The sequence below is a fragment of the Corvus moneduloides genome, chromosome 14 (assembly GCF_009650955.1).
Source record: "Corvus moneduloides isolate bCorMon1 chromosome 14, bCorMon1.pri, whole genome shotgun sequence".
NCBI classification, from domain to species: domain Eukaryota; kingdom Metazoa; phylum Chordata; class Aves; order Passeriformes; family Corvidae; genus Corvus; species Corvus moneduloides.
In genome coordinates, this window is record NC_045489.1 from 19,918,401 (window position 1) to 19,943,968 (window position 25,568).

Consider the following 25,568-nt stretch of genomic DNA (forward strand, 5'->3'; position numbering starts at 1 on the left):
CCCTCTGTCCCGGCCTGCCCGCAGGTATTCCCACAGCCCCCCCCCCGGCTTTGATGGACAACTTCCTTCACGATGAGTGACACTTGGGGACCCACCAGGCTGTGTGAGGGGGTGGGGGCACGCCTGACCCGGGCTCCACCTCGCCACAGTGACAAGAATGAGCCCGTGCCCCCTCCTTCAGCCACCCTCGCCCCATCGCCCAGAGGAGCCCGTGAACCCTGTCCCCTGACCTGAGGGACACGGAGGGGGGACGGCCGGACCCGCCGAGGCTCCGGGGATGCCCCGGGGCTCGGGGCCACCCCCAGCACTCGCCGGCCCGCATTGAGGGGCGCTGCGGACGCCCCCGGCCCGCCGGCGCTCTCAAAGCCGCCTTTGTTGCGGGGCTGTCACCCGGGGCAGAGGCGTCCTGGCCTCTGGTTGCCAGGACAACGGGAGGAGGAGGAGGAGGAGGAGGAGGAGGGTGGCTGACGAGGAGGAAGCAGAGAGGCAGCAGCAGGAAGGTCTGGACGGTGCGAGCAAAAGCGAATCCCAACAAGTGGCTCCAGGGAGGCTCCGCGGCTTCTTCAAGGCACTGCTGGGAGGGGAGATGGCAAAGCTGAGCCCGGAATTGCTCCAAGCCCCGCTGGATCTGTTTAAATCAGGCAAAAAAAGAGAAGGTTTTTATGATGAGAGTGGTAAAACGCTGGCACAGGGTGCCCAGAGCAGCTGTGGCTGCCCCTGGATCCCTGGGAATGTCCAAGGCCAGGCTTGGTGCAGCCTGGGACAGTGGAAGGTGTCCCTGCCCGGGGCAAGGGACACAAATTAGAAGAACTTTAAGCTCCCTCCCAACCCAAACAGCTCTAGGGCTCCGCCATTCTACAAAATGTATTTTTAGGCCAATATTTATGGTTTGTCCCTTTGCAGGGACCTTTGCAGTTCCACCAGATTTCAGGGGAGTTCAAAGGTGTTTTCCTGCCTCCTCGGAGCCCTGGGCTATTTATTGCTGTCAGATGTTGGCAGCCCAGCTCTCACAGACACTGCACGGTGACGGTGTGCACATGGAAATGGCTCATTCCTGGTGAGTAATTCCAGGGCCAGCCAGGATCCTGCAGAGTGACAGTGACGGGGGTTTGTGAACGAGGGAGTCAGAAAGGGGGTGGGGAAGAGCAGCGAGACTCCTTTAGGCTGAGTATGAGAAAAAGAGAGAAGACCGAATTTGCCAGGGAGATCTCTTGCCTTTCGGGATTCTCCTCGGGGAAAACGATGCTAATCCTGCCCCATGGGCTATTTCAGGCCAGGGTGGCCTAGTTGCCAGAGCCGTCCTTGCTGATTCCAGCTCTGGGGATGCTCTCATCCTTTCCCGGGTGCTCAGGAGAGGACGAATCTCACCATGGCACAGCACTGATGCTGCTCCAAGCCCTGACTGACCCAGATGCCTCCACAACGCGGTGCCAAAGCCCCTCAGATGCCCATACACATCTCCCAAGCTCCCAAAAAGGCTTCCTCTGGCAGGGACTTGGGAAAAAGTGGCCCAAAAAGTCACTTCTGACATACCCCCAGCACGGAAGTGGCAACCCAGGGCAGGGGTGGAGTCCCCGTCTCTGGAGGGATTTAAAGCTGCGTGGATGTGACTCCTGAGGACATGGTTCGCTGTGGCCTTGGCAGTGCTGAGGGAATGGTTTGACTCTGTGACCTGAGAGGGTTTTTCCAACCTCAACAATTCCAGGCTTCTATGGAAAAGAACCTCCTATAGGAACCAGGACTCGTGCTTGCATTCCTGGTGCGTTGTATTTCCCCGCAGAAGGTGAATATCCCACGGCACGGGGGAGTGGAGAAGGGTGGAGCAGGAATTCCAAAGTTCCAGCCAGCAGGGCCTTGCATCCCAATAAATGCCCGGATTCACAGAGCTGCAGGAACGGCCGAGCAGCAGTGACCTCCAGATCTGCGCCAGCAGGGGCTGCGTGGGGCCGTGCAGCCGGACACACGGACGGGCTCCGGCCCATCCCAGGCCTGGCTGAGCCCCCGGGAGTTTCGCAGCCCTGCTGGAAGCTCCTGCCCGCCCCACCTCGCCGGAACACCACCATCTCCTGCACCTCCCCAAGCACCTCCCTGCTCCAGCCCAGGGCAGGAAGAGCAGAAGAACACCTCGAGCACACAGGAACTGGGAGAGAGCTGGGAAAGAGCTCTCGGGGCTGGCCGGGCTCCAGGGCAGAGGGACACAGAGCCGCTGCTCGGGAACAGAGCCACAGAGACCCTCAGGGCCGCGGCCGCCCCGACTCACATCCCACTGGAGCAAAACCACTCCACCTGCCCAGTTTTTTGCACTCACCCCCCTCTCCCCTCAGCATCAGCTGCCGGCAGATGGGAGTGTGGTGGATTATTTAGGGAAAACGCCCAATAACATCACAATTACTTACCATAAAAGCCTGGTGTTTCCAATAATAGCCTAATGTTCCAGGCACCTGTCCAACAGAGCTCTCCTACCTGCCCACTGCAGGATTTGTGTCCATCACGCTTCCCAACAGGCATCTCGAGGTGCCACTGCCACCCTGCCAGGCTCTAGGGGCTGGGGCCACACCTGTGTGCAGCAGGGACAGTGGCTGGAGGAGCCGGCACCCCCACAGTGTCACCCCTCGGGGTCTGCAGAGCGTTGTAAACAACAACCGGTGGGGAGGAGGCAGAGCCGAACCAGGAATTCATCTGCAAATCAGCACTGCCGTCCCTGGCAGTGTCCCAGGCCAGGCTGGACGGGGCTTGGAGCACCCTGGGATAGTGGAAGGTGTCCCTGTCCATGGGGGCAGAGCGAGGTGAGCTTTAAGGTCCCTCCCAACCCAAACCACGCTGGGATTCCGTGATCCGCCAGGCTTTGGCTGCTGCTGCTGCAGCTCCAGGCTGGCCCCAACCCTCCTGCCGATGGCAGGTGACAGCCACAGGGTGCAGTGAGCCCAGATGCCACTCTCACCTCCTGACACGGTCACCCTGATGCTGGAATGAGGCGGAAAGGGACAAATGGTGCAGGAACAAAAGGGCTCAGAACTGTTTTTCTTGGTCAGATCCCACGAGCCCCATCAGCGATATCCGCGATGGCTTTTCCAGACCAGGCTGGGCAGCCAGATTCTGCTCAAGTGTTCCCAGGGAACAACAGAAAAAAAAGAGAACCCATCACGAGCATGTGTCTTGCTGCAAACAGCCAGGCTGATAGGAACCCAGGATTGTCCAGCAGCAAAGTTCCTTTGTGGGCTTGGGAAAGAGTGGAGGAGCAGCGGAGATGGTGTAACAGGATGTGGGCATCTCATCTCCCCGGAGCAGGAGACAGCCAGAAGCACTGGCGCTCACCCAGCACTCAGCTCCAATTTGTTTGCACACAGGCTTTGCTGGAAAATTGCATCCAGCCGGCCAGTTAATAAAAATCATCCTCGCAGAGCTCACCGGCAGCATTTGCTGAATGAGAGATGGATGCTAAATTATTCACTCTGCGCCATCAGAGCCGCGGCGCTGGAAGAGGAGGAAGATTTCGTGTTGTGCTGTCAGTTCTGGAGCGCTTCATTCTCAGGGCTCTGAGGCTGCCATCTGCTACTGAATTCACCACGAGAAACGGGGGGGAAAGCAGGCAGCGTTTTTAAGCACCGACTGCTCATCGTACAGCAGCTCTAGAACACATTTTCGAGCAGTCATGGGAAGGAGAAATCCAGGGGGAAGTGCGGAGTGGAAGGGATAATGTGTCACTCAGAGGATTCCACCGACACAGATGGAGGAGAAACATCTGAGGGCACCAAATGCCACCCTGCCTCTCCTGTCTGCCACGCCTGAGCGGTCGGGGAGAGGGCAGACGTAGCACAACCTTCTGGATGTGCAATTGGCCTTCACAGCCAGAAATTTTCCCATTTCTCCAAGTATCCAGCTGTTCTCCTTGGCTACTGAGCTACCTCTCAACCCCATCAAAATTTTCTTCAAAAAATTCAGAAAAATATATATTTTTTTTTTTAATTAAACGATTGGCAAGGTGCTCAGCAGGGAGATCCTTGTTCTCTTACACACTAGAAAGGCTCTGAGGGCAAATTTTGGGAAATTGCTGTTGGAGGCATCCATGGCCAGGTGCTGTGGTGGAAGTGTTCTGGTGGCAGTGCTCTGGATGCCTGATCCGTGTTTGGATGCTCACCCAGCCCCACTGAGCAGTTTGTTTGATCAGGAACCAGACAGAGGAGACACAGCAGAGCCGAGCGAGGCCCCACAGGCAGAGCTGGGGAGGCAGATAGAGCACCTAGGCTGGGCATGAAAGGCTCTGGGAGAACAAGGGAGGAGGAGACAACAAAAATCAAACAGGAAAACAAGGCCCTTGATCTGTTCCAAAACTCTCAGCACAGAACAGCAGAGATTTGGGGGGTTCAGTAAAGCTGGAGCACAGGCCCAGACAGGAGAAGGATGAGGATGCAGCCTGTGGGTTCCCACAGAGCATCCCAGCGCTGGAAAGAACCCAAACAACCGCAGGAAAGGCCATGAACTGAAAGCCTCTTCTTTTTTCTGCCTTTTCCCCCCAGGCCGTGTGCCCTTCCCTCAGCAGGACCCTGGGATCAGAGAGGAGAGGATGAGGGAGCTGGAAAACGAGGCTTAAGTTCATCTGTGCCTTGGACTTGAAGCATCCCCACACTCAGGAAGACAATTCCTGAGGTGTCTGCAGCCCCCCCAGCCCAGCCAGGCTGTGGGAGGTTGGCTTCCCATAACACACTGGATGTCCCCTGTGTCCCTCCCCAGAGCTCCCAGACGGGCTGAGGGCTCTGGGGAAGGCTGCAGTGGGTCTGGTGTGGAGGACAAAGGCAGGCTATAAACCAACCTCCATCCAGCAGGGAAAAGCTCCACAGGTTCCTGTGTCCTTCCCTGCATCCCTGAGAGTCTCCCGTTCCACTGGCACCAAGGAACTGGGCTCCATCAGGGACTCTAGCACGGCCTGGAGCTGAGGACCCACAGCAGAAACACGACCAAAGTCAGGGGAGGGCAGGGCATGGGAGCCAGGAAACGCCCTGATGGATAAGGAGCGGGACACACACCCCCTCAGGAGTCTGCCTCTTTGGGGCTCAGGAGCTGCCCTTTGCAGTGCGTCGTGAGGTGAGGAGAAAAGCTGGAAAAAATGGCTGATTTTGGGGACAGATGCTCCAAAGCCACAGCCCTCCCCAGGGCGTGACCCGGACATGGTGTCCCACGAGCTTTATGGCTGAAGCTGTTGATTTTCTTACCCCTGTGCACCACATTTCCCACCTGGAGCCCCTGGACACAAGAGGGACCCGCTGATGGGAGGGGCAGAACCTGGTTGCCTCCCCTCAGCGCCTCGTCACGTGTGCCTTGACCACGGGACTGACCCTTCGGACACAGCGGCTCAGGGAAAAGGCCTCTGACACAAGCTCACATTTCAGTCTTGGACTCTTCCACCTCTCCCACCTCATCCCACCCATGAGCATGGACTGCTGACGCTGCTTCCTTCGTCTCCCAGCCACTTTCCTGCTGGAGAAAGGATGCAGCCAGAGGTTCACTCTCCACCTCTCTCTCCCCCTTTCCAAAGGTGGCCCCTCTGTCCTTGAGGAGCTGAAGGACATCCAAGAGGAAGGTGAAACCCCACAAAATTCCAGCTGGTGGAGCCCATGGAGCCGCTCTCCTGCCCTCACCCCTGGGACAAACAAGGACATTCTCCCTGGTTATTCTCCAGCACATCCAACTCCATCCAGCCCACTCCTCTCCCTTGGGAACACAGTGGGATTTCATCTCCAGCCTGGGGGGTGTTGATTTTTAATGCCGGTGTATTTATTTTTGCCGTTGCCCAGACCATTCCAGCCCCGCTTTATCTCCGGCGCTCTTTGACCCCCGCGTGTCAGGAGTTCAATCTGGGACGTTCCACTCTTTGCCCCCACTTAATTCTTTTCGAGCTGCTCGGCCTTTGAAACCTGGTGCCATATGCCAGCCCCAAAGAGTCTTGATCAATACCGGGGAACCACGTCCCTGTGACCTCGCAACCCGCCCCGAAAAGGGCAGAGGGCAGAGCCCAGCACTGGCCATGTTTTCATTACGGGCTTTGCTGGAGGGGGAGGGAGAGCTTTTCTTTCTCGCTTTCTTTCTTTCTTTTCATGGACGTGGCCCAGCTGGGACACTCCTGGCTGCCCGTCCCCTCCTCTGCCTCATTTAATGACAGCGAGTGCCAGGACCACCAATAATCAGGGTAACTGATGAGGTAAATGAGAAAACTCAGGAGCACACCTTGCTGTAAGAAAGGAATTGCTCCTGCCTGTCCCTTTCAGACAGCAGGGATGTTTGGGGGTGCGAAGTCTGGCTGCAATGGAGGGACCCACCAAAAACCCCAGAAGAGCCCTGGCAGGAGTGCTCAGGGCACCTGGTTTCTCTCCCCCAACCCCTTGCGTGGCCAGGTTCTATTCCGAGGAAGGGGTCCCCAGTGAGGTGCAGCCCTGCCCTGGCCCAGGTGCAGGGAATGGTGGGCACCCTTCAGCCCACCTTCAGCCCGGTGCCAGGGCTGTGGGAGCTGGGATGTCTCCAGGCCCCTCAGTTTGAAGGCCATTCTTCTTTCAGGCCTAGGCCTTCCCCATGTCATTTATTGTCTCCTTTTCTCTGTTCGAAAGGTACAGCACCTGCTCTGCAGCCCGGCTGCTTTCATGTTCGGAACAAGGAGAACAGAGGGAAAGGAAAAAGCAGGTGGTGTCTCCTTGGGACACAAGGGCTTTGATGGGGCTGCTCCCAAGGGGAGACTTAACCCAGCTTCGCTCTGCCCCGGAGGAGAACCAGCAGCGAGGTCCCAGCCAAACCATTCCCCTGGCAACGGGCAGGGACCGCGTGTCCGCAGGATCTCTTCTGTGGGTCTCGTCCCCGTGGTCCTGGCAGAGCAATGCCAGGGACGGGGTGGCAGGGCCAGGCTGATGGTGCCAACGTCCCTGTCTGCAAGTCACCTGGACACCTCTGCCCTTGGGAGGACACGGTTCCCATGGGCAGTGACCCCTTCCCTTGGGAAGACGCTGTTTCCTGTGGGCAGAGGCCTTGCCTCGTGCCAATATCCACAGCCAGGAAAAATCCACTCCCCAGCACAAGCCCAGCCCGCCAGAGGGTGCAGGACAGACCGTGGCCACCCCACAGCCGCCCGTGTGCCTGCCCGGGCCCCTGGGCTCTGAGTTCATCAGCCAAATCCCATCCAATCTCCTCACCCAGGGAATGGTCCTGGCCCCAAGGCTGCCAGAGCTCCAGGAGCGTTTGGACAACGCTCTCAGGGACTGGGTGGGATTGTTGGGGTCTGTGCAGGGCCAGGAGTTCCATCGATGATCCCTGTGGGCCCTTCCAACTCAGGATATCCAATGATTCCGTGATTCCAGGATGTCCCCTTGCCCAGGTGTCTGCAGGGGGAAGGTGTGGCCCTGGTTCGGCAGTGGGAAGGCCGGTGGGTGATTTGGGATTTGCTGCAGCTTTGGCTGCTGTTGAAGGGTCTGGCCCCAGGGCTGTGCTGGCAGGGCTGTGCACACCAGTCCTCCCACAAGCTCCTTTCTCCTCACCTTTGCTTCCACCTCTCCACAGGGGCAGGGCCCGCCCAGACCAGGCTCTGCAGGAGCTCAGTCCCATCAGGAACAAGAGCACTTTTGAACAACCCTTGCAGTTTAGGGTCAGCGGCTTCTGCAGGACCCTCTTAGAGGAATTTTGGGGCATTTTTGAGCATAGTTGTGCTGATGACTCACCCCTAATCCTAATGACCCAAAACCTGTGGGGTGAGAGCAGCACAGCCTGGCTGTCCCCAGGGTGTCTGGGGCTGGAGAACCAGGAAAACGCCCTCTTGCACTGGTCAGGACAAGGACAGCAGTGATGGGGCACCTCATCCTCTGCGCTCCTGGTGGCGGTGGCAAGGGCGAGCCATCCCCAGACGGAGGGCACTGCCACACACCAGCCAATTAACCCTTCTGGCTGCTTCCATTAAAAATAAAGGGGCCTGCAGGTCCCTGCTGGAGCGGCCTATTTTACGTGAGCATCTCCTTGGTTGTGCCTGGGCGGACGGCGTTCGGGAGGCAGTTATTTCAGGAAAGGGACGCTATAGATAACTGATCTGCCAGCCAGGTGTCGTGTTCCTTCATTTATTTTCAATTACTTTGTCTCCGGAGCTCCACTGAGAGTTGCCTGGTGTCAATTCATTTGGTCACCTCCGTGCCTGCCGCGCGTCTCCGGAGCCGCTCTCCGGTGTGGTGTGATCCGTCCCCAGGGGAGGCTGTTACAAAACAGCTCCGCTTCTCTTTCAGCTCCAGCTCAGCCTCCGGGCCACCCCCAGCTCCATGACCCTGCTCAGGGTCAGCCAGGGGCTCTGGGAGCAGTGGTGTGAGCAGGCAGAGCAGAGAGGGGTTTGGGTGGGAGGTTCCTTCTGCTCCACGGGGTGACACGATGGTGACAAGCACAGGTGGTGCCCAGCCCCTCACCTGCGAAGGTCTCCTGCACAGCCCCTTCCCGTGTGCATGTGGCTGTCATTATGTGCAGGTGACAAGGACCTGAACCTCCCTGTCCTTTGGCTCGTTGCTCTGAAGTCTATTTGCCATTTGGAATGGGTTGGGTTGGAAAGGAGCTTGAAGATCATCTCGTGCCATCCCTGCCCTCTGCCCCTTGTCCTGCTGTTGCATGTCCTTGTAAAGAGTCCCTCTGTCCCCTCGGGGCTCACTCTAAGGTGAAGTGTCTTCACTCTCGCTTTCACTTTGGGCCCTTTTTACCTGCCCGAGCTGCTCTCCAAGTGTGATCCGAGCCATTCCTGGCGTGTCCCCGCTCCTGCTGGCACCGCTGAGCTGGCAGGGCTGGTGACAGGGGCTCGCTGTCAGCAGCAGGGCCAGCTCAGCGCTGACGGTGACAACAGTGGGGACCAAGAAGGGCATGATGTCATTTTCAGATCCGCTGGGAAGTTTTCAGCAGCCACGTCTGGAAAAAAACATCATTTCCCCGTGAAAAAAAGGGCACATTTGCTCTGGTTTCAATGAGAAAGAAATAAATAGAAAGCCTGGGAGTGACTGTCCTTAATTGATTAGTCATTTCTGCAGATGATAATTGCACATCAAAAGACTGAGATCCTACTGTTCCATGCAAATGTCCTCACGGAGAGCAGCAAGGCACAGGGGAAGTGGATACAGGAAATAAATCCTTTAGGACCTCCCCAGGAGGATTCGGAGCTCCACATCAGGAAAACAGTTTTGTTCTAGATGTGCCTTGAAGAAACATCCTCAACCTCAGGCACATCCCAGGAGCGGAACCCGGAGAGGAAGGAGCGCAGGGAACACCCCAGTGAGGGGGTCTCCAGCCAGGGGAAAACAGCCCCACCTCAGACACCAGTGCAGAGCTGTGCAACGTTCTGCAGCTGCTGCTCCAGGGGCTGGGACGTGGCTGGAGCCCAGGATGACCCTCAGCCCCGTGGTTCGGGGCATCGGCAGCCGCCAAGGCCAGAGTGAGGTGGCCGGAGGAAGGAGCCTCTCAGTGAGCGGGTTAAAATCAGAAGATGGACCTCCCACCCCTCCTGGGTTTTGGGCAGCATCCCCAGTTTCAGGTCCTTGGCCGTTTCGTGCACACCCTGGTTGTGCCGGGGGTGCCCAGGCCGTCCCCGGCCCTGGCTGCCACCCCGGCTCCGCTCCAGGCCCGCGGGAGGATCCAGCGAGCTGCCAGCCCTGGTGTCTGGCAAAGGAGGCTTGTGAGCATGACTCAGTCAGCCTCCAAAAGCAGCAGCGAAAAACAAGAATCTGCTGTGAGCTGCATCTTGATTTTTAAGCCAATCTCGTGATGTTTTGCAGGGCCAGAGTGTGGCTCTGTGATACCCGGGCAGTGCTGAAACCCGCAGGCGTTTTGGGGTTTTTTGGGGTGCAAATTGTCCTTTTTGTACACCTTGGGGTGCTGGAGACCCTCTTTCTTGCAGGGAGCAAACCCCCCACATGCCCAGGACTGCAATCACAGCACAGGTCGCCCTTATGAGGGGGTCATTTCTTGTCTGGGATATTCCAAAGGCTCCTGGCTGCCCTCAGAGCTGCCCCCTCAACCTTTCGATGCCTCCAGGGATTCCTAAACCTCACTGAGCAGCTCTGAACAGCGGCGGGGCAACATAAGAATGGCCTCTTGTCTCTGCCTGGGGCTTTGTGAGGCCAGAGGTGTGAGAGCCGAGAGGTGCCCTCAGCCCTACACGGAGCACGACCATGGCCAGGCAAGGAAGGGCTTCTGATGGTGGAGAAGCCATTCTGCAAATCCCTCCAGCCTGTGCTCCTGTCCCACGGTCCCTACAGCCGAGGGCGACAGCAAGGACTGGGTTGGACCCCCTGCCCGCTCCCACCCAGCTTCCCACGGGCATCACCTCCAGCACGAGTCAAACCCACCCATGTGCAATGAACCCTCCACCTCCTCATCCCCGCCACCGAGGCAGCGGCACCGAGGATGCCCGGGGGACGCTGAACTCCCTGCTGCCCCAGGTACCGGCCACGGCAGCCGGGCTCGGAGCCGCTCCCCTCCGGTGTCTGAGGCGCGGGGGGACGGCGGGAGCTCCCTCCCGCTTTGTAGTCAGCGCGGAGAAATCGGCACTTTCGGGGCATGAGTCATCTGACCTATTTAGCCATCTTAGGGAGAGATGAATGACTCCTTCTGAGGGCTCCTCTCTCTCTCCTGTCTAGACAGCCAAGCTCTCGACTGCAAACACCTTCCCTGGCTCTCCTGAGCCCGCCAGGCTCCTTTCCGGGATGCGAGGGATGCTGCGCCAGGCACGGGGCTGGATCACACCTGGGCGTCCTCAGGGGGACCAGAGCTTGGCCTGGCTTCTCTTGCTCTGGGCAAGGGAAGATTTCAACACCAAAAAGGTGGGAATGCACTTCTGGAAAACACCGTCCGTGTCTAAGGAGGGTTTCGTGGAGCTGAGCTCGCTCGGGCTGTGCTGGTGCTGGGACAGGACAGGACAGGACATTTCAGCTCTGAACAACCCCTGTGTCAGCCAAGAACAGCTGGGGGTTTATTCCAGGCTAAACCCTCCAGGTGGCTCCAAGCTCCAGCTCACCTGGGGCAGGTGCCATGGGATGCTCAATCCTGGGGAGCCTCTCCTTGTCCTCACACAGACGCAGAACAGAAAATGACTGTGCAGTTCAAAGAATCATGCTAATCTTAGGGGAAAAACCATTTTTTGCAGTTTTTCTGTCGTTCCTGGGACCATCAGGACTTTCTTTACACAGAAGGAAAATGTTCACAGGAGAAACTGACATCTTTTCCAGGTTATCATGGTCTGTAGCTCACCTACCTCTGTCCCATGCTGCAGCTCAGCTCCTGAGCCTTCCTCCACAGGAGCACAGGAGAGAGACCCAGAGATGCCAGGAGGTTTGGTGGCACGAGGAGAGGGAAGGCTGGGGAAGGTGGCACCAAAGGCACCAACAGGGCTCTAACACAGTTAACACAAAGCTGCACATCTGGGAATGAAAGTGCTTGGCTCTGTCCAAAAAAGAGGGACTTTGGCACTGAAAGGAGCCAATGGGTGACAAATGGCCCGGAGCCATCTTTTGTTTGAAAAGCAGGGGAAGAGTGAGTCACAGCAGGGATTGGACTCACATCTGTGCTCCAGAGCCCTCAGGCACATCCTGGATGCTGGGGATGAGGCATTGGAACCGATTTTGGAAAGCATGCTCCGATACCAGAGACAGGGAAAAACAGGGAAGCAGCCTGGGAAAAGGGTTTCTGGTGAGAGACGTGGACAGTGCGTGGTTTCAATTCAGCACGGGGCTTGGGAAGGCCCTTCAGCACAAGTGTGGCCTGGGGAAACCATCCCAGGAAAGGAAGGACTCTTGCAGAGAGAGGAAACAGGTTCAGCCCGAGCCGAGGGGCAGACGCTGAAGCCAACAAATTAAAGAGGAATAAGGGGGGGCCACCAGCCGTGGGAGTGATCAGCCACCAAATCGGTGGGCAAGGCCCTTGTGCCCTGGAGGCTCTGGAATAAAGCTCCACCAGCCGTGTGAGAGAAGAGCTCTCGGTGAGCAGGGAGCCCCTCAGGATGAGGATGTCTGGACTCCGTACGAGCAGGGCTTTGGGATCCGCAGCTCTGTGACGTGCACAGGGACCAGAGGCACCAGCGAGGCCCAGGAGCTGCTGGGGTGTGGCCCAAAGTCCTCCCGGTTTGGGTCAAACCCACCTCCAAAAGTGCCAGCAGCAGGGTGGGGAGGGAGCCAGGTCCCAGCTGCAGCTCCTCCTGCAGCAGACATCCCTGGCCCTGTGGCATCACCCCCTCTCTTCCGGCAGCAGGAGAGGCTTTGGGAGCATGTCGGAATCTCTGTGGGGTGACTGAAAGCCCCCAAGGACTCAGGAATGTCTTACCCAGGTCCCCCCACCCTTTGCTCCCGCCCTTTGCCACCGGAGCCAGCCTTTCCCCAGGAGACAAGAACCAGACCACGTTCAAAATTAATATATATTTTTATTGAATAGTTGCTCTAAGTGGGCTTGTGAAGCCACTCATAGAATCACTTCTTTCACCTCAGCAGTGGTTCTGTAACAGTTATCAGCTTTGCAAGAGAGGAAAACCAAACAGAAGAGGGTGCAGTAAAATAAATAGTTTTTTTTTTTCTTATCTTTAAAATAAACTTTTCAAATAAATACTTTGGTTTTTTAATTTTTTTTTCCCTTAAAAGGTACAAGAGTATTGTCAAAAAAACCAGCCATCAGGTTATAAACATATATTATACCTTATAGAAAGGGACTGGAACGGAGAGAGCCAGGGAGGGATCTTTACACGCTGTACAGAAGGGTTTTGTACCCAGGAACTCGGGATGAGAGCCTCGGGATCCTGGGGCTGTCCTGTGGAGCCCAGGGGGATCTTCCCAGGAGAGCTTTGTGCTGAGGACACCAGGGGAGGAGGAGGATGGGGGGCCGCTGCCAGGAGAGCATCCCGATGGAATGGGGCAAAGGGACAAGGTGGGGGCCGGCCAGGCCTGGGGCTTGGGGGGACCTTGGGACAGAGGGTGTGGGACCTCCTCGCCCAGACCCAGCTCTGCGGGGTGGGATTGGTCCTGCTCGTGACAAAACCCTTCGGGGGCAGCAGGAGAGGGGCCCAGCGCCGCCTCCCTCACACATTCCCGCTGCCCACCCATCCAAAACCCCTCCTGCCTGCCGTGCCCCTCCAGGGAACAGCGGCGTTGTGCCCTCAGGGGACACTTCTGCAATGTCACCCCAGGCAGGAGAACAGATCCCAGCTCCCAGCGGGGCTCCAGGAGGGTTTGCAGGAGATCCTGGTGCTCACGGAGAAATACCCCACAGCAAACTGAGCCCCAAGAAGTCCCAGCTCAGGTTTGGGCCCCCTGGTTCAGTGAGCATCCCATGGGCTCCACGGGCTCCTCGGAGGAGCCAAGCCTGAGCTGGATCCTGTTAAAGAGCAAGCCTGAGCTTTGGGGTGGGGATCAGCCCTTATCACATTCCTATCACAGACATTCCACTCCCAGCTCTGAACTCCTCCCAGCTTCCTCGGAACACCCCGGAGACAGAGCGGCAGCAGCGGTGCTGGGCACAGGGGTTTGGGGCACAGTGGGCTCCTTCCCCTGCCAGTCCCACAGCAGCTCCCCTCAGCCCCGGCTCACCCCTCTGTGCCACACTTCAGAGCCGTGCCCAATCTCTGATTCCAGGCTTTGGCTCAATGGCATTTTCCCTCCAGTCTTTGGGTTCACCCCTGGGCATGGGCAGGAGAGGACTCAGTGGGATTTTAGGGGAATCTGTGAGTCACAAAGAGCTCCCCCCTGTTCTCTGAGGCACTGATGTTTCTCAAGGATGAGTGCACAGCAGCCCAAGGCCCTCTTTGGCCCTTCCAGCAGGAGGGGTGGGGGTGGGATGGGAGGACCCAGCCTGGCCCCCATGACCCGTCCCCACTGGGACTGATTTGCCAGTGGGGAAAAGGGGGAGTGGGACCAAGGGAAGCCTTGGAGGAAGCAAAAAACATCAGAGGGTCTTGCCTGGATGGAGCTTTGCACTCCTGGGTGGGAAAAGGAGGCTCTGGATGGGGAGCAGAGCAGGGGGAGCTCAGGTCCTGCTCAGCAGCTCCTGCGTCCTGCTCCTTTGGCACCTGAACCTCTTTCCCTGCCTCAGTCTGCCCCCAGCCCTGCGAGTTCCCTGGCAGAGGAAAGACAACCCAGGGATCCGTCCCTGCGGGAGAGCAGAGGGCTCCATGTGACGCTCCCAAAAGGAAACCAAAAAAGACACGTCAGGACAGAGAGAAACCCAACTGCTGGGACAGGCAGCTGCAAACAAACACCCCGAGCAGATGGATCTGACTCACAGAGGGTGGGGCAGGAAAGGGGCTCCCAACCCCAACCAGAACCGGGGCCCTCTCCGCAGGCAAACCAAACTGCCGGAGGTGGGGATGGAGCAGGATGGATCTGGTCGGAGGATGCTGGGAAAAGCTCAGGGAAAGAATCTGAGGCTGCCCACAGCCTTCCCCACCACGGCCGAGCCCGGTGAGCCAGAGCTTCGGGTGCTTCTCCTTGGAGAGCTTTTGGTGCTTCCCAAGCTCTCCTGAGTGCCGAGAGCGAGGAAGGGAAATGTGCCGAGGAGCCCCAGAGGGGGTGGGCAGCAGGAATTCCAGGTGAACACCTGCCCCCAGGAGCAGGGCAGAGCCCAGCAGGCTGAACTCCTCCAGCCCCCGGTCCTGCGCGTGGCTTTCGTGTCCGCCCTCAGTGAACACAAAGCCCTGCTCCGGTCCAGCAGCCCTCAGCGCCCAGTCGGGGCTCTCCTCCTCTCCACTTCCTACAATCATGGAATCATTCCTGCTGGAAAAGCCCTCTAAGACCTCTGAGTCCAAACACTAACCCAGCACTGCCGAGCCACCGCTGAACCATGCCCCCAAGCGCCACAACTCTGCAGCTTTTAAACCCCTCCCCTTCTACATGTCCAGTATCCCATCAAACGGATCTCCCAGGTTTGTCACTCCACGGAGAGGAGCCATTCCCGAGCCCTGGCCGTGCTCCTCAGCCCTCACCGGGCTCTGGTAGGAAGGGAGCTGCTGCACTGACCCAGAAAAAGCCCATTAGGTGGAAGCTCCTGGCAGTCCTGGCCTCCCCCCAGCTGCTGAAGGGAGCGGCGCTGCCGTGGCCGTGCCAAGCAGAGCTGGCTCTGGGGAGCGGATCCATGGGCAGCCTTCCCCTCATCCCCCAGCTCCAGCACCTGGGGGAGGTCACCCCGCGCTCGCATGACTTGGGAGGCCGTGAAAATGATGAAGCTTCACATGTTGAGTCATTCCACCATCAGGAGAGGAAGCAATGAATTGCAAAGATACAGAGGTGGTAACTAAATTTACAAATGGGATCCGTTTAAAAGGGAGGAAGAAAAAAAATCAAAGTAGAGCAAGTTGGAAAATTCTGTTCATTAGTTTTCTTTAAAAAGTTTCAATGAACTGTTTCACATTCTCATTCAAGGGAGACAGTTCCTCCAACCCACAGGGAAAAAGGGACCTTTTCTCCCTAAAAAATGCTCTCTGGTTTTCATGAAAAAGGAGTTTAATCAGCACCAATAGAAGAGTGAACTGAGCCTTCCAAAGGAAGGAGACTCCTGGAGGATGTGTCTCCCCACAACACCACCTGGAAGTAGGGAGCCAAGCAATTATTGGCATGAGGATAAATATATTTGCAATGTATTTTGTATTTCTGCCACAGGAATGGTCTCAGAGGGGCTCACACACCTACAGGGCATCCTCTGAGGAGGTCGTGGCCTCAAAATCCAAATGATTCCAGAGTCCAGGCTGGCCCCAGGGATATACAATGCACAGATGGGGCTCTGTCCCTCCCTGATGCCAGGAGGTTCCTCTGTACCCCGGAGCATCGTCCTGAGGTACCCACAGATCTTCCCACATCCCCCCCCGGGCTCTGGGCGACGTCAGGGGGAGGATTTCACTCCTGTCCATAACACTCTCCAGCACAAACCTCCCACCAGGGATGGGACTCATCCCCCTTCCCCTGGGAGCCTCAAGTTCAATGTTTGGGTGCCATTTGAGTCAAGGGAGCCGGGCACTGCCAGCCCAGGATTTAGTGAATAATGCTTCCAAGCGGGATGAATCACTCCCTGGAATCGCTTTTCCCCGCAACAGAGGGAGCTTGGATCCACCACGATTTTTAGAAAGCGAATGGATGGAAAGAGGAGTCCCACAGTGAGATTCCACTTCTGCCTCGCCCCTCAGCCAGCACTGAATCCCCCCTCCCTGCAGAGCAGACCCCCAGACAATCCCTACTCCTCCCTCTCCCCCCTCCCCTTCCCCGGGAACCAAGGGTCTGGGATTAGCAATGAGCTGACTGGGAAATCATCTTTTCCAGCGTGTGCAAGTGCACCAGGAAGCCAAGCCTTGTACCTGGCACCGTTCACAGCAGTATCATGAATATTATTAGTAATAGACCTACCCATCCTAACGTTATATTTATATATACAAAAATAGATCCACAGAACTCTACGGGAAGAGGCGGCTGGGAGGAGGCGATGGCCGGGCCCCCGGAGCTGGAGCTTGGAGAAGCCAAGGGATGTGTTGCATATATTTCTCCAGGGGCACCATTCCCTCCTCTCTGTGCTCACACACCTGGCAGGGGGCACAGGCAGGCAGAGCCGAGCTCCAGGACACCACCCCGGCGTCAAACCCCCCCGAATGATGCCAGCAGGGTCACAACCAGCAGCTGGCACTACACAGAGATGGGGCTGAGCCCAGGACCACCAGGAGTCCCCCAGCCACAGCAACCAGTCGGGGTTATTTCATCCTAGCAAGGAAACGCGGAGCCCTGACCCGGATTCCAGTGTCCGTCTGCTCTGCAGATGGCCCAGCCCCAGGGCTTGCTCCAGCCCCGTTCCCGGTTGTCCGTGGGTGGCACAACCCCCTCAGCGAGGCGAGGACTCAAAGGAAGCCTGGCGGGGAGGCAAGGTCGGGGTCCCCAGCTTCGACACCCCCTCCTGCTCCCCGTGTCCTCCAGCCCCACGCAGGGTGACAGAAGGCCCCGCTGGGGAGTCCCCGGAGCGGTGGCTGCTCACAGTTGGCTTTGCCATATTGTTTTAAAGTGAATTCAGTGCTGGTGGAAGGTACCAGATCGGGGTTGAGCATGGAGCCGGTGCCTGTGGCATCTGCTGGGTGGTGGGATGGAGCCGGGCGGCAGCTCCCACCTCAGGCAGCCCTCCAAGGCCGGGAGAAATGAATGGCAATTTCCAAGCAGCTCCTTGTTCTCAGCCAAATCCCAGAGGGGACCTTTCCCTTGCTGCAGTCGGGCAGGAGCGAGTGGGCTGGGCTGCCTCCGATAGCTCCTTCCCCTGCCAGAAGGTTTCTAAAGCTTCCCACACCTTCTCTTCCTCTTTGAGACAGAAAAACACGGTGCCACCTCATTTTGGAGCTCGCTCGCTTCTCCCAGCGGCTTCCAAGCCTGGAGGGAAGCCACTGCCACTGGTGAGACCCCTGGGCACCCCAGCCCCTGGGGGAAAGGGACCTATGGCCACCTGAGAGGAGAAAGGCCACCCACGGAAAGTGCTGCAGAGGGAGAAAGAGCGGGAGGAGGAGGTCTGGCTCTCGAGGGGCTCTTGCACAGGGAGGCACTGACCTGTCTCCTCCCCCATGGATAAGGACCACGCTGTGGGGCAGCTCCTAAAACTGCGGAGAGCAGAGTCCTGAGGAGCCTCGGGTCACCCTTGCCGTGGGGGCAGAGCCCCAGGGACCCTCCGGGGGACCTTTCCCTGGGGGCCACAGCCAGGGAGGACACCCTCGGCTCGCTCTGCCTCTCCTGGCCCTCTCCCGCATGTGCAAAACCACTGCCGCCCCCCAGCTCGGTGCCAGCTCCCCCGGGCACCCAGCCAGGGTGTCCCAAAGCCTGGGGGACCCCCGGGTCACCCATCCCAATCCCGGCAGGTGATGGTGGGGGGAGGGGGGGCACTGCGGAGCGGAGGAAGCCGAGGGAGGAGGGGCACGGAGGAGAGAAGAGGAGGAGGAGGGGGAGGAAGGGGAGCAAAGCCCGCTTCTCCTCCTCGGGAGGGTCATACCGGCTTGTCCAGCGTTTTGGGGAAGGGCGTGCCGCTGGCGGAGGAGATCTTTCTGCAGACCGTGTTGGTGTGGCTCTGGCAGCGGCAGCCGGGGCGTTTCAGGCCGTCATAACCCCGCTGGCAAAGTTTGAGGCACCCCAGGGTGGGAAAGTAGCAGCAGAGGCAGGGCATGAGGAGGGACAGGACGCTCATGGCAGCCCAGCGGGCGCAGCAGGAGCCCGGCCCGCAGGAGCAGGGGTCGTCGGCGCAGGTGTCCTCGTCGTCGGTGGAGCAGTGGTAGAAGAGCCCCTTGACGCAGCAGAGGCAGGTCCCGTAGTCGAGGAGGCTCTCGGCGGAGCAGAGGCAGCGCTGGTTGCAGAGCCAGCAGGAGGGGAGGCTGCGGGCCGCCGTGCACCGGGCGCAGCGGCAGCGCCCGCACGCCTCGCACAGCAGCAGGTGCCCGTGCGCCGGGGCCGGCTCCGCGCCCGCCTTCCGCGGCGACTCCTCCGCCTTCAGCTCGCCGGAACGGGGCTGCGTCCGGACCAGCGAGTGCCCGGAGTGCGACGGCGTCAGGCTGCTCAGCAGGCGCTGCTCGGAGGCCGTGGTGCTCTGCGACACCGAGCTGGCCGTGCTGGAGTGGCTCAGGTGCGGCTGCAGAGGTGGCATCTGGTGCTGCTGGCTGTGGCTGCGGTGCAGGTCCTGGAAGGTGGAAGACGCCAGGCGGTCCTGGGACCACTCCTGCTTGTGCGGGGGCTGGGACAGCGAGGGGTTGGAGCGGGCTTGCTGGAAGCACGCCGCCGGTCTCTCCACGTAGTTGTTGCTGGCACGGATGGAGCGGATTTGGTCGATGGACAGGACCTGCTGGAAGTCCTCGGCGGGTGGGTCCATGGTCTCGTCACAGCTGAGTTCAGCCACGCTGGAAGAGAGCTGCATTTCCAGGAGCTGGGAGACCCTGCGGCATCAGGGCACATCTAAAAATCCTAAAGGATGGGGCAGGAAGAGAGAAAATATTCCTGTTACGGGATCCATCCATCCGAATCATTGAATCACAGACCGGTTTGGGATGGAAGGGACCTTAAAGTTCGTCTCATTCCAGCCCCCTGGACCTTCCACTGGACCAAAGCAGGACACAAAGGCTGGCTGGAGAACTCCAAATGAAAGGATTTCCAACAATCAGACCCGGAGTATTTCTGTGCCTGGGAATACTTAGGCTGGACGCATCCCAAGGGAAGGGCTGTCGGATCTGCCCCTCGACCCCGGCGGGCACAGCCTCTCCCCGTGCTTCAGAGCCTCTCGTGTCCTTCCAGAGGATTTCCCACCCCTCACCAGCACCTCCTTCTCCTTCCCCAGGAACACGTGCTGGCCCTCTCCAGAGGAGGGGAAATGGGAAGCGGTGACTTATCCAGAGGCATGGCAGCGCTGGGAACGGCGTCTCCCTCAGAGCAGGGGCTCTCTCTGCTTTGGGGGTTCCCAGCACACCCTGAGCACTGGGAGCACTGGGATGGGGAACCTGAGCACAGCTAACTTTAGGCAGCAGCAGTGACAAATCAGAGTCATGGAATCGTTAAGGTTGGAAGAGCCCTCTGACATCAGCAGCTCCAACCATCAACCCAGCACCACCACCACGTTCACCACTAAACCATGTCCTCGAGTGCCACGTCCACTTTTTTTTTTAACACTTCCAGGGATGAAATTGCAACTAATGAGCCCCACGTCTGGCCAAGGAGTCCTGGTGGACGGCAGCACCCCTTTACCCCATCCACAGTCCAGGAGCCAATTTACCCCACCAGGAGCATTGGGAAGGGCAGGTTTCCCTTCAAACCTGGCACAGACAAGAGGGAAGGCAGCTTTGGCACAGGCAAGCCCCATCGTGCCCCTCACACCACCCTGCCGTGCCCTTTGCCGTTGTTTCCAGGACATGGCATTTCCCGGGTGGCCATGCTGGCAGCAGAGCCTGCTGTGCCCAGGAACATCAGCACCACCGAGGGCCGTGGGATGGGGCAGGGAGGACCCCATGTCCCACCACTCCTCGTCCTGGCAGGCTTCACCCCATGGCACCATCTCCAAACCCTGCTCTGCCAGACCCCGTTGGGGACAACCCTCGGTGGGGCTGGGAGAGGAGAGGGAGCAGCGGGCTCGGGAGCCACGGGGCAGCTCCTGGCCTTGGGAGTGAGGGAGACACAGAGCTCCCGCTCCGCCACCTGCACACGGAGCTGCCCAGGAGCGCCCAGAAGATGGACATCGCTCGCTGTGCGCCAGAGCCCAGCCACGAGCTTCCCCCCAGCACTTCCAGCCCAGATTTCCATATGGGATACGTGCTTCCCGTGCACAGGCAGCTTCCCCGGGACAGAGGCGTTCTTTGCTGGCAGATCACAGCAGTGATCCCTCAGTGACACGGACATTGTCGCGGTGCCAGGGCCCGCAGGAAGACGCCGCTCCAGGAGGAAGCTCCCTGCGGCGTTGCCCACGCTCAGCAGGACGGGGCGGCCGCCACTTTCAAGTAGGTGAAGGGGCCACAGGTAGAATCTGCTCATGCAGCAGAGAGAGGCAGAGGGAAGATTGATTTTCATTAGCTAGGCTGACCTTGAGGAGCAGGCAAAAGCAAAGGCAACTTACTTTGACTGTTCAAGCAAGATCTCGTCTCTCCCATCCCCCTCTCCGGAAAGAAAAGGCAACTGATCCTCTCAGATTTGGGTTTTTCCCCCCTCCGTGCAATTCCCCGTGGGGGGGGGGGGGGATGCAGGCAGCGAGGAGTCGCTCACCCAGGACACCCACAAGTGATTTGGGTACCCTCTTCTGTCACAGCAATACCAAGGTGAATTCAGAGGGCACGGCTGACCCAGGGAAGGTTTGTGGGCGCCCTGCCGGGATGGGAACAGGCCAGAGGCAAAGCTCTCCCGGCTGTCACCTGCTGCCACCAAGCTCCTCACCTGGGAGGGTCTTGCTAAAGCACAGCTGGGGGACCTGAAGCCCCAGTGCTCCCTGAAGAAGGATGACCCATCCCAGCCTGCAGCTGGGGATGTGCAGAAGGGAGCAGGGAGCAGCCTCGGTGCATTCCCACAGCCCTCATTACCCAGATCCTGTCGGGACGGGATCATTCAGGGGACGATGCAGGTTCCAGCCCGGAGCAGCTGCTCACACCGGGGTGTCCATCCCCACTCACCTGGGCTCAGTACTTGGGCATTCGGACTTGGCCAGTGAGACCAACCCCGTGAGGGTCCCATGGGGACCCCCAAAGGGAGAGACCCTGCAGAGGGTCCCACTGCCCTGGAGCCAGTGGGGCTGGGAGATAAAGGGCAGCCAAAGGGCTGGCCCAGTACAGGGAACCCCAATCCTCTGAACACCAGGAGCTCAGGAGGCACGAGGAGACCCCTGAGCCCGGCTGGGGTGGGAGGGACACCGTGAGGAGGAACCGAGCCTCGGGGACATGAACGGAGAGGAGCTGGCCATCGGCTGTGCCAGACACTCCAGATCTGGGGGCAGGGCTCAGCATCTTGGGAAGGACAGATGTTGGGAGCATCCCCAGCACTGGGCTGGGGCCCGAATGCCCCCAGAGCTGTGATTCCGGGTGCAGGGATCAGGCAAGGACCTGGACTCGCTGGCTGGGGGCAGGCAAATGTCCCTGTGGGAACCAAGGGGAGCTGGGCAGAACATCTGTGGGTCCTCCAGAGGGGCTGAATGACCGGAGCTGGAACCCCACTTCTCCCTCCTCCCCACCCCGGGACAGCCCAGTATCCCCCGCTCCCTCCCAGCCCTCCCAGCTCCAGCCCGATTCCAGGGCTGCAGTCGGTCCTTATCCCAGCCCACCGAGCTGAGCATCCCCGGGGCTCTGCTGCACCCCTCCCTGCCTACCTGCCCGGCCCTGGGGCGTCCCCCCAGCCTCCTCCTCCTCACACCCTGCCTGCCAGGCGGGCATGCCAGCCCCGGAAACCGGGCCAGCTTTATGGCCACCACCAGCCCCAAACATATAAAGTTCGTGTGATAATGGGCCAGAGGAGGGATCGTAAAAGCAAATGATTTACAGGCTGGAGGTGGCTGCGAGCCGGGGGCAAGCGGCTCAGGGCGCCAGGTGGGAGAAAAGGGACCCCCTCACCGTATCTGGGTGCTGCGGGGTGGAGCGAGGTGCCGGGGGGAGGCTGAGCCCCCGGCCCCACTCAGCGCGTAGCCCACGCGGGGCTCGCACCCGGCGCGGTCCCGCAGCCCCTCCACGCACACGCAGCCCCCGCGTCCCCGGGACCCCCGGGCCCCGCCGCGGCCGCGGCCCGCCCGTGTGCGGGACAGCCCACGCGTGACTCGGACCCACACGCGGCCCCGGCTCCACCACGCGCACCCCACGAGTGTGCAGGACCCCAACCCCCACCGCGCGGAGCCGCAGCTTCCTTGCACAGCCCGTGCGCATCCAGGGACCCGCGTCCCTTCAGGAACAGCCCACGCGTGCCCAGGACCCCCATCCCCGCTGCTCACGCGTGCCCAGGACCCCCGCCCGCCCGGCCCACTCGCGTCCCCCCCGCCGCGTTCCGCCGCCGTCCCGCAGCCCACGCGTGTCCGCGCCGGGCGGACTCACCCCGCAGCCGCCGCCGCCGGTCCATCCGCCCGCGGAGCCCGAGCGCGGCGGGGGCAGCCCCGGGGCGGGCAGCGGGGCAGCCCCGGCCCCGCAGCCGAGCCCCGCGCCGCGGGCAGCGGGAGCGGCGGGGGGGGCCCCGCGCTCGGTGGGAACGGGAGGCTGGGAGGAGGGAGGAGGAGGAGGGATGGAGGGAGGAGGGAGGGACCTGGTGCTGCCCAGGAGCATCGCGCTCCCCCTCGCTCTGCGCTGCCTTCCCGGAGCTCTTAACGCTTTACCCAAGTGGCGTCATCCCGCTGAAATGGACTCGGCCCATTAGCGGCCCCGCAGAGCCCCGCAGCGCTCCCCAGGCGCCGCTGCCGCCCAGCCCCGCCGCGGGATGCTCAGCCGCTATTTAAACGCTTCCGTCTGCCCCGGGCTCCGTGTCCCTCCCTGCGCCCCTCGGGATGGCCCTCCCGCGCCCCGGGCCGGTGTTCCCCTGCGCCCACCGGGACAGCTCCCCTTGGGGACGCAGCAGAGACACGGGATGGGCTGGGGGCAGTGTGACACCGTGGGCAGGTCGTGTCGGGTTGGGCCGCAAAGGGCCGGGAGCGGCTCGGGATCCGCCACCTTGGGCTTGATCCATAAATCACCGTGAAACGGGCACAGTCACCTCAGGGAATCACGAAAAAGGTGGGAAAAGACCTCTGAGGTCATCGAGTCCAACCTTCTGCCAGCTCACCTCTTCCCAGGGGACACCAGGGACAGCCCAGGTGCCATCAACCTCCGATACTTCCCTGAAGTCCGAGTCCGCACCTGAATTAGCTCCTGTAAGAGACGCTCAGGGCAGAGAGGCTGGAAAGCAGCTTTTCCACGCTGAGACCCACAGAATCAGCCCACACACGTCCCACTCTCCCAGAAACAAAAAGCTTGGGCTCACAGTCCAAGCAGGACCTGGATCTTCCATCCCAGAGGTTTTCCCAAGTTGCTGCATGCTCCCTCCTTGCTGCTTTCCCTGACCGTGGCTCAGGAGCACCAGGGATCCTTGTGACATCCCTCAGCCCTGTTTATAAGTAAAGTGGACCTGGCTTGACAGTCCCAAAGACACAAGGCCACCCTGACGACACTGGACGTCACCTACGGACCTCACCAGAGCCCCCACACTCCCTCCTCCATTCCTCTTCCAGGGTGGTCACCCATCCTTCCTGGGAGTGCTCACCAGATGAGCAAAGAGACATCCCCAGCTCAGGGAGGGCTCGGAACCTGTCTCAGACAGGTGAAGATGAAACCACCAAGCCCTCAGGCCCCCCAGCCAGGTCCCCAGCAGCACAGGACCCCCTCGGGGCAGGCAGGTCCCCAGGCTGGATGGCAAACACCGGGTCCAAGTGTGTGAGAGCAGGATGGGGACAGAAGGGAAGAGAAGGACCTGGAATCAGAGGGATAAATCCGGCTCTGCCGCTTGTAGCTGTAACAGATGGGACAAACAAGGATGATCCCACAGACCTCAGGGGCTCCCTCCCAGCTGATGCCAGCAGAAGCACTGGAATCCCCCCAGCTGGGGCCAGTGAGTCCACTGTCCCACGTGGTGCCCAGCTGAGCCTTTCCAGCCTAAATTTTAGGCATTTCTAGGCTGAGGGTTTCTCCATCTCCATGGGATCCCACCAGGGATGCTCCTCCAGGAGTTTCTCCAAGAAGAACGAGTCCCTGAGAGCATCCCTCAGCCCCGGCTCCAGCTCAGAGCCTTCAGGCTGAATCCCTGTGCGCTCCCACCGGCCCCTCCTCTTCTCCCCATCGCTCTCAGTTCCGTCTTTAAAGGCACAGAAAGGATCCAAGCTGCCCAATTCCCAGCCAGCTGGCTGGGAGCACCTGACTGCTGGGAGCACGTGTGATGTCCTCCCTTTCTCCCAGCCCAAATCTCTCACTCCCACCTTGAGGTGCCGGTGATTCAGGCTTCCCTCGCTGGCTCACAGCATCCCAGGGCAGCCTGCGTCGTGCTCAGCCGGCGCCGCTTTATTCCTCACTCGCTGCCGAGGGAGGGCCAAAAAGGCATGAATGCAGAGCTCCCGGGAGGAGTGGGAGGGTGGGAAGCGCAGGGAGAATAGCAGCCTCCCGGTGAGTTATTGACCACGGCACCGCTGGAGAGGAGGGCTGGGAACCCGCGTGCGTTTGCAAAGCAGGAAAGTTTAGAGCCTCCCCCAAGGGAAGGTTCTGGGATGGAGCCCCCCTGCTTTGCAGGGGTTTTGGCTGTTGGGAGAGGGATGTGGTTCCTCCTGAGGAGCTGTGGCGGAGGAAGGTGTGAGGCTTCTGTAGGTTCCTGGCCATCTCTCCCCTCGTGGGGTGTGTGGGAGCAGGGACTGAACAGCCCTCCCACAGCCCACACTGCGCCCCACGCTCTGCACCCCACCCCAGCTCCTCAGCTCACCTTTGGGATTGGTCCCACCCCTCGTCCCAGTGGAAATCCACCACCTTGCAGCCCTTGAACGCCGCTGGGGTCCTGCCCAAAGGGATGGGCAGAAGCAGCTCCTGCGTGTCCCATTTATGTTTGAGGCTGTCAGTACCCGTCCTCCCTGGGCAGCTGAGAGCACCGAGACACCGACATCGGGATGGACATCCCGGGGTTCCCAACTCCAGCTGAGTCTGCTCAGCAGGGCCCCAGCTCCTGTTGCAGACCCCTGCATTTGGAGAACTCCCATCCCCACCAATCCCCACAGAACATCAGCAATTCCTCCCCGCTCTGCTCTTCCCATTCTCCCTGCATGTCCCAACATCCCCAAAAGCATGAGGAGTCACTCACTTTCATTTCCCTTCCCAAAAAGTGTTTCTCTACATCCACACCTTGGTCACAAATCTGAAGGAGCTCTGAGAACTTAGTTGGGATTTTAAAACAATCAGGAGAGCTCGGCACCATTTTCCTCACAGATTTTCCAGCCGCCTCTGAGCCTGACCAGCTCCAGCCCTGCCTGAGCCCACAGCCAATTCACCCCTGGGAATCAGCCCGGGAGTGGGCAGGAGAGCAGGACATCCCAGAGCAAGGCTGAAGCTGCCTGGTGTCTCCTGCTGCTGTTTGCCAAGC

The 25,568-nt window shown here is 59.7% G+C and overlaps 1 protein-coding gene across 3 annotated transcripts; it reads right to left on the reverse strand.

Moving 5' to 3' along the window:
• Positions 1 to 12,389: 12,389 nt before the first annotated feature.
• SPRY3 (sprouty RTK signaling antagonist 3) lies at positions 12,390 to 24,614 on the reverse strand. 3 transcript variants are annotated; one of them, XM_032123958.1, is made up of 2 exons: positions 24,424 to 24,614; positions 12,390 to 18,935 (listed from the first exon to the last, which is right to left on the reverse strand). In XM_032123958.1, exon 2 carries the CDS (start codon positions 18,886 to 18,888, stop codon positions 17,971 to 17,973), a length of 918 nt encoding a protein of 305 aa, XP_031979849.1. In that variant the 5' UTR covers positions 18,889 to 18,935; positions 24,424 to 24,614; the 3' UTR covers positions 12,390 to 17,970. The 3 variants fall into 3 exon arrangements, with proteins under 3 accessions (XP_031979849.1, XP_031979848.1, XP_031979851.1); XM_032123957.1 differs by lacking the exon at positions 24,424 to 24,614 and adding an exon at positions 22,520 to 22,604; XM_032123960.1 differs by lacking the exon at positions 24,424 to 24,614 and adding an exon at positions 19,030 to 21,665.
• Positions 24,615 to 25,568: the final 954 nt, after the last annotated feature.

Bases quoted from the DNA above. Each gene is read 5' to 3' on its own strand.
- SPRY3 (XM_032123958.1), bottom strand. From the start codon at position 18,888: ATGCAGCTCTCTTCCAGCGTGGCTGAACTCAGCTGTGACGAGACCATG.